Source organism: Sebastes fasciatus, chromosome 16, assembly GCF_043250625.1.
Source record: "Sebastes fasciatus isolate fSebFas1 chromosome 16, fSebFas1.pri, whole genome shotgun sequence".
NCBI lineage: Eukaryota > Metazoa > Chordata > Actinopteri > Perciformes > Sebastidae > Sebastes > Sebastes fasciatus.
In genome coordinates this window covers 21,027,828-21,038,198 of record NC_133810.1, presented here as the reverse complement: position 1 = coordinate 21,038,198, position 10,371 = coordinate 21,027,828, and the positions used below count along the sequence as shown (strand labels likewise).

Sequence of the window (10,371 nt, the reverse complement as noted above, 5' to 3'; positions counted from 1 at the left end):
AATAGAACAAGACAATGTAGCTTCTGCACCAAATTCAGGGGTGGATTTAGTGATTTGGGGGCCCCAGGCAAACGCCGTCTTGCGTTTTCATCCTCTCTCTAACTGGGAATGGTGCTATGCAAGTGGTAGAAGAAGTAGGCCCACTCAAAACTTTTTTTTCTGAAGTAAAACTATTAACTATTAATAGTACAACTATTACAGCAGAATTACTATAATGTTTTCCTCTGAAGTAGAAGTACACAGTAAGTAGTATATAGTTGAGTTGCATATTTTTTAAGTGTTTGGGGGCCTTTTGTAACCTATTTTGGGGTATAATGAATTAGTATAGTAACATTATTCGATATTTTTAGTATCTATCTAAACATCACAATAAATCTATAGCTGTTCAAGTAAAGGTCTAAAGTTTTCCCCTGAGTCCGAATTTTGCCTGAAACCAGGCTACCCAGGAACACCCTCATTGGCTACATCACAGAAAACAAAAGGGCCTGATAGAAATTATCAAATAAAAACCTCATTCTGACAACGTTGCATCGAGGAAACTGGAAAGGATATGGCGTTCCACCAAACAGGAAGAATTTCATTTAGTCTGGCAAGATAGTCTTAAAATATATAGGAAGGCTCTCTGTGATGCCAGAGCAGCCCATTACTCATCATTAATAGAGAAAAATCTGAACAATCCCAGGTTTCTGTTCAGCACTGTAGCCAGGCTGACAGAGAGCCACAGCTCTATTGAGCCATGTATTCCTACAACCCTCAGTAGTAGTGACTTCATGAGCTTCTTTAATGATAAAATCCTAACTATTAGAGACAAAATTAATCACCTCCTACCCTTAACTGGTACCGATTTATCCTCAAACTTAGGAACCTTAGAAACAGCTGTACAACCTCATATATATTTAGACTGCTTTTCTCCCATCGACCTCCACAAATTGACTTCAGTGATCTCTTCATCTAAACCATCTACCTGTCTCTTAGACCCCATCCCAACTAGGCTACTTAAAGAGGTTTTACCCTTAGTTAGCACCTCTTTACTGGATATGATCAATGTGTCTTTACTAACAGGCTATGTACCACAGTCCTTTAAAGTAGCTGTAATTAAACCTCCTCTTAAAAAGCCCATTCTTGATCCAGAGTTCTTAGCCAACTATAGACCTATATATAACCTTCCCTTTCTCTCTAAAATCGTCGAGAAAGCAGTCGCCAGTCAGCTCTGTGACTTTCTATAGAACAATCATTTATTTGAGGATTATCAGTCAGGATTTAGAGTGCACCATAGCACAGAGACAGCACTAGTGAAAATTACAAATGACCTTCTAATTGCATCGGACAAAGGACTTGTCTCTGTACTTGTCTTGTTAGATCTTAGTGCTGCTTTCGACACCAATAACCATCACATCCTATTACAGAGACTGGAACATTTAATTGGCATTAAAGGAACTTCACTAAGTTGGTTTAAGTCCTATTTATCAGATCGATCTCAGATTGCACATGTTAACGATGAGTCCTCCATGCACGCCAAAGTTAGTCATGGAGTTCCACAGGGTTCTGTACTTGGACCAAATCTATTCACCTTATATATGCTTCCCTTAGCCAATGTTATTAGAAAACACTCCATAAACTTTCATTGTTATGCAGATGATACACAATTATATCTATCGATCAAGCCAGACGAAACCAACCAGTTAACTAAACTTCAAGCATACCTTAAGGACATAAAAACCTGGATGACCTGCAATTTCCAGATGTTAAACTCAGACAAAACTGAAGTTATTAAGTTATTGTACTTGGCCCTGAGCGCCTCCGAAACAAATTATCTAATGATATAGTTACTGTACTCTAGATGGCATTGCCCTGGCCTCCAGCACCACCGTAAGGAATCTGGGAGTTATCTTTGATCAGGATATGTCCTTTAACTCCCACATAAAACAAACTTCAAGGACTGCCTTCTTTCATCTACGTAACTTCGCAAAAATCAGACACATCCTGTGTCAAAATGATGCAGAAAAATGAGTCCATGCATTTGTTACTTCTAGATTAGATTACAGCAATTCCTTATTATCAGGCTGCTCCAATAAATCTCTTAAGACTCTCCAGTTGATCCAGAATGCTGCAGCACGTGAGCTGACAAGAACTAGAAAAAGAGACCATATGACTGCTGTATTAGCTTCTCTACACTGGCTCCCTGTAAAATCCAGAATAGAATTTAAAATCATCCTCCTCACCTACAAAGCGCTAAACGGTCAGGCTCCATCATATCTTAAAGAGCTTAGAGTACCCTATTAGCCCACTAGAGCACTGCGCTCACAGAATGCAGGGTTACTTGAGGTTCCTAGAGTCTCCAAAAGTAGAATGGGAGCCAGAGCCTTCAGCTATCAAGCTCCTCTTCTGTGGAACCAGCTCCCAGTTTCAGTCCGGGAGGCAGATACCCTCTCCACATTTAAGAGTAGGCTTAAGACTTTCCTCTTTGATAATGCTTATAGTTAGGGTTGCCTTGGACAAGCCCCTAGTTCTGCTGCTATAGGCCTAGAATGCCGGGAGACTTCCTATGACACACTAAGCTCCTTTCTCCTTCTGTATATATTCATGTCCCATTCATTGTTACTAACTTAATTTCTTCCCCGGAGTCCTTGTGCTTTCTTGTCTCGCAGGTAACCATGGATCGGGGTTACACCTGGATCCAAATATCAATTCCGATAGTTGTATTATCACTCTTTTACATCCACTGCTATTGATTATTGATTTTTGTTATTAGTCTCTCTCTCTCTCTCTCTCTCTCTCTCTCTCTCTCTCTCTCTCTCTCTCTCTCTCTCTCTCTCTCTCTCTCTCTCTCTCTCTCTCTCTCTCTCTCTCTCTCTCTCTCTCTCTCTCTCTCTCTCTCTCTCTCTCTCTCTCTCTCTCTCTCTCTCTCTCTCTCTCTCTCTCTCTCTCTCTCTCTCTCTCTCTCTCTCTCTCTCTCTCTCTCTCTCTCTAAGACCTGCTCTATATATAAAGCGTCTCGAGATAACTTCTGTTATGATTTGATGCTATATAAAAATAAATTGAATTGAATTGAAAAAATGTCACACAATGTTCAGACCTGAGATCTAATCAGTTGGAATAAACACTGATTTGCAAATAACTGTTGTTAATATGATACTGAACACCATATACAGTACATGATATCTTGTTAGGAAAGGCCAAATTGATATTTACAAAAGCTATGCCATACGCTGACTAAATTATAAATATAATTCTACAAAAACCCTTAAAAAACAAATTATGAATCAACAGTACAGGTATCTAGCATGTACAAAATGAACAGTTCTGTGTTACAGTGTAGCCACTCATTGTTTGTTTCAGGGTCTGGCGTCCTTTTGGTAATGATCCTTTATGGCCACATTTTATTTTAATTTAAGAGATGTTGCAAATTTATCTTGGCTTGTGATCAACTTGTGACTTTCTGGAGCTCCTGACAATCTAGGGCCCCGGGACCTTTGTGACCCTCCTGTAGCATGGTTGATTAAACTGGGATGAGTTACATGAAAGCCTTTTATAAACATTTGCAGAAAATTGAGAATTAAACCTGCAGTAGGCAGAATGTTTTTGGCATCATTAGGCAACAATTCCGAAATAACCTTTCAGCATATTGTAATTCAAGTGTTCTGAGAGAAAACTACACTTTTCATGGCTCTGTTTTCAGGCTTTAAAAATCTAGCTTGTGATGGGAGACTTTGGCCAATCACACGTCATTTCAGAGGGGGAGCGTTTCTGTTGGCTGTTCATTCAAAGGAGACAGCGATCAATCACTCGCGAACTCCGTTCAAACGGTCGAACTAGGCAGAGCTGATCAAATATGAATCAATATTCTGTTACTGTAATGCTTATTTCTCGCCTAAAATGTTTTCAGAAACATCTTGTAGTGTACTGTTTAGCTGTAAAATGAGAAAGTTTGCCTCGTGGGCGGTGCTTGGTATTTCCTCAGCAGATCTCAACATGGCTGCCGGGTCACAAACTTTCACCGACCGGAGGACACCAGTCAGGATATAGTTACCATATTTGCTTCATTTCTACCCACTGCTTTAAAAGTCTTCAAAAGAATGGGGATGGTTTCAATTTGAAATGATGTAACCTGACATTAATGACTCAATAATTGCACATGAAAATATCTTCAAAAGGCAAACGGGGTGGAGTAATAATATTAACCTCCAGTGCTATTGTAGTCTTGACTTTTTCGTGATTAAACTAGTTTACAAAAAAGTGATTATAGATGATGCTGAAGCTGTGTTGAGTGAATACAGACATGTGATTGGTTCTGCGCATTTCAAAATGTGAATCCCGCGGACGGATGTTGTGTCGCGATAGGTTTCCTTTCTTCTTCGTTCTGGAGCCGTCGACCACTTCCGGTTACATGACGACTACGACGGCGTTGATACAAAAAAGAGAGAAGGAAAACAGGAAAATACCTTTCTTGGCGAGAACAGTGGAAACTTAATATAAATAGCCAGATATATGTTAACGGGTTGCTTATGTGGCGGAATAACGAAGTATTGATCTCGAGTTCGCCTGGTTGGAATGCGTGAGAGCAGTGAAAGATCACACATATTTGGAGTTTATTGTTCTTCGCCTGCTCCCCTACAGCTAAGCTATTCCTGTGTTGCCCTACGCTACCTAGCCGCACTAGCTAACGTTAGCTAAAACTGGATGCCAACACTGTTTGTGTGTTCTTAGTCCTCAATTAGCAAGCGGCTAGAAAGGAAATAGCGCCGTTAATCCGTTCAGTTTGCAGCTGGACTCCGCGAACCTCTTCTAGCTCGGTGACATTAGTTGGGCGAGAATGGCAACGTCGGCTCTGTACGCCTGTACGAAGTGTAACCAGCGGTACCCCTTCGAGGAGCTGTCGCAGGGCCAGCAGCTGTGCAAGGTAACGTTCTATCCGAGTGTGTGTGTGTGATCGAGGATGACCGCAAACAAGACACAAAAACAGTCCCGAGCGTTAAGAGTGTAGATGTTTGCGAGTGTTATTGCCGACAGGGTGTGATGGTGTTACGACAAGTTGGGCAGGCTCAGATTATGTAACAGCTTTTATCTGTCCAACCTGGAAGCGCTAATACACTCACTGTAATCCTTTGAGATCATTCTGTACGACGATCCTGAAATAAGTAATAACACGTTCATACCACATCTCTACCCGCTGAACATTAATTCATGAGGGATTAAAAGAATTATACTTTTAAAGAATTGCCATCTTTGTACGTACTTGCCAACTTGTTGCTCTTGTAGCTGAGAAACATTTTTTTTCTTTAAAAGAAAGTTGTTACCTTCTGTTCCCACCCTTCTTTATTTCACTGTCTGCACTGATTCATATTTTGTCAAAACAAGGCTGATAGACAAAATGGACAGTGTTATCACGTTGTAAACACACATTCTCTGAAAACTTCTTTGCACAGGATAGTTAAAGCACAAGGTCAACTGATGAAAACTATAAGGCAGTTAGATTTATTTTTTTTATATGAAAGAATGCCACCTAGTTATCCAACAATAATTCTGGTTAGCTGTGCTTACTTTTTCCTAACATTGGCCAGCCCTACTGCAATAATGTATTGGGTAATGACTGAACAAAAGCAGTTATAACACACGGTAGTCTTCACGTCTTCTATACACCAAATAGTCAGGTGTTGGTATTTCCTCAGATGTTGTAGCCAAGAGATGTTCTGCAACATACTTCAAGGTGTGTTGCAAACACAGCGAGTCACGAGGCAGTCTTGTTTCTGATGTGTTCTTTGTATTAGCCCAAGTCACGCTCATGAGAACATTTCTTTGTTTTGCTGCCATAGGAGTGTCGCATCGCGCATCCAATCGTGAAGTGCACATACTGCAGATCTGAGTTTCAGCAGGAAAGGTGAGATATGTGATGCATTTATTTATGCTTTATATTAATAATGAATGTCTTTGCATTTGATGCCATTTGTTTTGGATATAAACCCATGTTTAATTACTTCCAGTAAAACCAATACAATCTGCAAGAAGTGTGCTCAGAACGTCAAACAGTTTGGAACAGTGAGTAACAAGTTTCTCCAGTTTTTTCCTCCAGTTGTATTTATCAAGTTGCACTTGTTTGTACATTTCTTTACAGTCCATGATGTGTAAATCCACTTTTAACATTGTCTTTTGTCTGCCTTTACAGCCCAAACCTTGCCAGTACTGTAACATCATTGCCGCTTTCATCGGGACAAAGTGCCAGCGTTGTACTAACTCAGAGAAGAAGTATGGACCTCCACAGACCTGTGAGCAGTGCAAACAGCAGTGCGCTTTTGACCGTAAGGAGGAGGGCAGGAGAAAGGTAAAACCTCACACACCATATAGTGCAGTCTAATTTGATTGGGAGTGTATAACAGCAAGTCTTATGAGCTGCTGTCTTCGTCTTGTCTTACAGGTGGATGGGAAACTGCTGTGCTGGCTCTGTACCCTGTCCTACCGCCGTGTCCTGCAGAAGACCAAGGAGCAGAGGAAGGGCTTTGGCTCCTCCAACTCCTCGTCCCTGAGCGAGAAAGACCACCACTCCAGACCTCACCATCATCACCACCACCAACACAGACACAGCAGCTCTCATCACAAGTATGGCCCCTGTTGAGTCACGGTTGATTTCTTAACACAGAATAGTGAAACAATCTGTTTCTGTTTTATGCTACTATATGGTTGTTTACATCTCTGACGGCTTAACTTATCTTTTGCAGACTGAGTGGGAGCTTGAGTCCTGAGCAGGAGCAGGGACTGTGGAAGCAGAGGTGAAACTTTCCTTCTCATTTGAACTGCGTGATATACAGTACATCAGAAAACAATGGATTGATTGTGTATTTGGGGCCAAATTTTACATTGCAATTTTGATTTTCTTTGCAGCCATAAATCGTCTTCAATCCAGAAGGAGACTCCAAAGAAGAAACCAAAACTGGAGATGAAGCCATCCAACGGGGACAGGTATGATAAGGGTTGTAATTGTTCGTTTTGATCATGTAAAAATAGTCATTCCTTTTGGAATATGTTTTTTTTCTTCAACATGTCACACTCTCTCCTTTCTCCCATCAGTAGTTCCATCACCCAGTCGATGGATTCTGGAGGAACAGACAACTTCATTCTCATCAGCCAGCTGAAAGAGGAAGTGATGTCACTGAAGAGACTCCTGCAGCAGAGGGATCAAACCATTTTGGAGAAGGAACGAAAGGTGGGTTATCATCAGCCTCGCTCAACCTCCGGCGCCAATGAGTCAAAGTCGCATCACTGTTGGTTGCATGAATTTATTTGATGTATTGATTATTCATTTCCCCTCCAGCTCACGGAGATCAAAGCAGACTTTCAGTACCAGGAATCCAACATGAGAGTTAAGATGAACCAAATGGAGAAATCGCACAAAGAGTCTATGGAGCAGCAGCAGGTAGGAAACCGTATATGTATAAGTGACATGTCACAAAAGTCAGTTTCAATACCACATTTGGTCTCCATTTAAAATTTTGCTCTGAAATATTTTGTGAAAAGGTTCTTGTGTTGTTGTTGTTTTTTTCTATTTCCACCACTCTAAAACATCCTCCAGCTATCTAGTGGTGTGGTTACACTGTGTTCACTGTATCTGTTTGTAATGGCACTTTTGTGTGTTGATTAATATATTAATATATACTTTATACTTTTTTCTTGGTATCTAAAGAGGTCATATGGGTTTGAAGAAAAAGCCAGATAGAAATAACCTCAAGCAAAATAAGTTCCATCTAAATTTCTATTCCTGAGATTATTGTCTCATTTGTACTTAAAACCATATCAGTTTGCCAACTGATCTGTAATCAGTAATACTGTTAGAAATGATTAAAATCACAATTGTTGTTTGTTCAACACGCATTGTCCTGCACACCAGTTCCATCTGAATATTGCATACATTAGCATTTTTGTTTATATAGATACATAACATTACATAGGTGGCATGCTGGAAAAACAATGTATAATGACCCTTATGTTAATGTTGTTTGTGATTTATTCAGAAATGCCCACATGATTTCATAAATGGTTGTACAATGTTTCAGGTTGTATAGCTATCGCTATCAGGAAATAATTGATTAAAAATGGTAATCAGTTTCTGAGCCCATATCATGCTTGTGTTGTGTGTCATATATGTGCCAGGGATGATTCATTACTTGTTGCATAAGTTTGCAGTCTGTTGTTATGGATACGATGCGTCAGTTGAGCCACATCCTGTCAAACTCTGGTGTTGTTGTTTTTTTTTTATGGTTGCTGTTTTTTGTAATTGTGACTCTTGCTGACATGTTTGATGCACTAAAGGTGTTTTTATCAGTACAGTATAAACAGTTGAAGGTAGCCCATGTTTGGCTTTTAGCTTGTTGCGTCGGGCAAATGATGAAGTATAAAAGTGATAAAAGTCCTAAAGCCAGTTAGTACGTTTGCTGCCGTTAAAATCACAATCAAGATTTCAGGTAAATTGCAATGTAAATGTGTTAAAAAAAAAACTTCCAAACTACCCATCTGATTTCTAACACCGTTATATCATTTTGTTTCCACAGGGCAAAAACAGGGAGTTGATGAAGCAAGTGGCTGCCCTCTCTAAAGGAAAAAAGTTTGACCGGACAGGAAGCTCACTGCTGTTGCCCTAACAATAGGCCGGCCAACGGGTAACAACACAGAGCGGCTTCATTGTTGTAACACTGTGAAAGTCTCCCTCCTGTGTTCCCTCATTGCCATCAACATCGATTACTTCTGAATTGGTAAAGCCAGAGACCATGTTGTACATGGAAATCAATTGTTGAATCAAAGAAACCTTTCTCTTAATGTCAAGCATATTTTAGATATTTTATGGCGACTTTTCCACTGGGTCATAGGATGTGACTTTTGGATGGAGTGGAGGACGGAGCCCTCGTTTTTAAACACTGCCGGGCCAAAACAAAAAAGCATGGTGTGTTTATTTGTGGATAGCATTCTTTCAACTCAGTGTATCCACTTAATTTCTATGGACGTCATGCAATTTATTTATTCAACTGTATTTCTTAGCTTTTTTATTTCCTCACAACATACTACAAGAACATCCCACATTTAGGGGTTTTCTTCAATAGCAATTAGTTATATTTTTCTAAATTTATGCGGTTGTGGAAGACAAGTTCTCCTCCAATGGAGATCCGGCGCAACTTTACAATGTATGCAAACGTGGGAAGGGCGACCACTGACTGAGCTGCTGCTCGTCAATACAGAACCCTCTCAGTAACAATTCATAAAACAACCAATGAACACTTTAAAAGGCTGTCTGACAGATAGACACCTCCTGGCTGCCCTCTTTCTCACTGTGTGACAGCTGTAGTGCTTTGCCGTTTCTCTTTAGTGGAACGATTGTAATACTGCATGATTTTACTGCCAGACACCGGTTGGCATTGTGGTCAGACTTCTTTTTTCCTCCCTCCCTTTTAATTAGTTTTTTAAGAATCACTTGTAAATGTATTACTGGGGTCAGCCATTGTATTTAAACTATTGCTTGTATCTGTTTTAGTGAGTACAGTATGTGTATGGTAAGGCCAGTTGAAATTAACATGTCTGTAGAAGATGCTTTTTAAAGGAACACACCTATCACCTTGCATTATTGGGCTGGTTTCATACTGTGGCGTCCAGGATCACTTTTGTACTTTTTTCCAAACCAAGTGTTTTAAAACTATTAAAACTGGCTAAACTGTTACTGTATGTTTGTTTTTATTGACCATTTAACTGTTTAACCTTTTAAACGTATACATTTTAGACGGATGGGACATCTATAATTATAATAGTATTAATATAGGAAATATCTATAATGTAGATGTCAAATCAACTTTCACATTTCAACCACATTTTGTCCATCAATGAGATCATTTTTTATCTCGATGTCCCCAAGACCTAACTGAACTTATGATATCATCTGTGAGGTAACATAACAGGGTATGTATTAGCCTGTTTTACCACTGAAGGATTACCACTACTTACTATTCTTTACGTTATTGGTGTTTTACAATTAGGGCCATCAAAGTTAACGCAAATTTGCTTTAATGCATTAACGCAACGTGTGATTTTTAGGATGTAGCGGGCTCAGTTTTAAAGCTAAAGTGAAGACCATGTCATACTAGCTTGTTGCGAGGGAGATTAATAACATTCCAACCTTGCGCTAAAAGGAAAAACTGTCATGGCCATTATCAAAGGGGTCCCTTGACCTCTGACCTCAAGATATGTAAATGAAAATGGGTTCTATGGGTACCCACGAGTCCCTTTACAGACATGCCCACTTTATGATAATCACATGTAGTTTTGGGTCAAGTCATAGTCAAGTCAGCACACTGACGCACTGACCGCTGTTCTCTCCTGTTGGGCTTGAGTTTGCCA

General features: G+C 39.9%; 1 protein-coding gene across 2 annotated transcripts; it reads left to right on the top strand.

Moving 5' to 3' along the window:
• The first annotated feature begins 4,371 nt into the window (after positions 1–4,371).
• fam76b (family with sequence similarity 76 member B) lies at positions 4,372–9,697 on the top strand. 2 transcript variants are annotated; one of them, XM_074611852.1, is made up of 10 exons: positions 4,372–4,900; positions 5,814–5,878; positions 5,982–6,036; positions 6,164–6,319; positions 6,413–6,594; positions 6,714–6,764; positions 6,877–6,954; positions 7,066–7,198; positions 7,307–7,408; positions 8,541–9,697. In XM_074611852.1, exons 1-10 carry the CDS (start codon positions 4,814–4,816, stop codon positions 8,628–8,630), a joined length of 999 nt encoding a protein of 332 aa, XP_074467953.1. In that variant the 5' UTR covers positions 4,372–4,813; the 3' UTR covers positions 8,631–9,697. The 2 variants fall into 2 exon arrangements, with proteins under 2 accessions (XP_074467953.1, XP_074467952.1); XM_074611851.1 differs by having other exon boundaries at positions 7,063–7,198.
• The last annotated feature ends 674 nt before the right edge of the window (positions 9,698–10,371 follow it).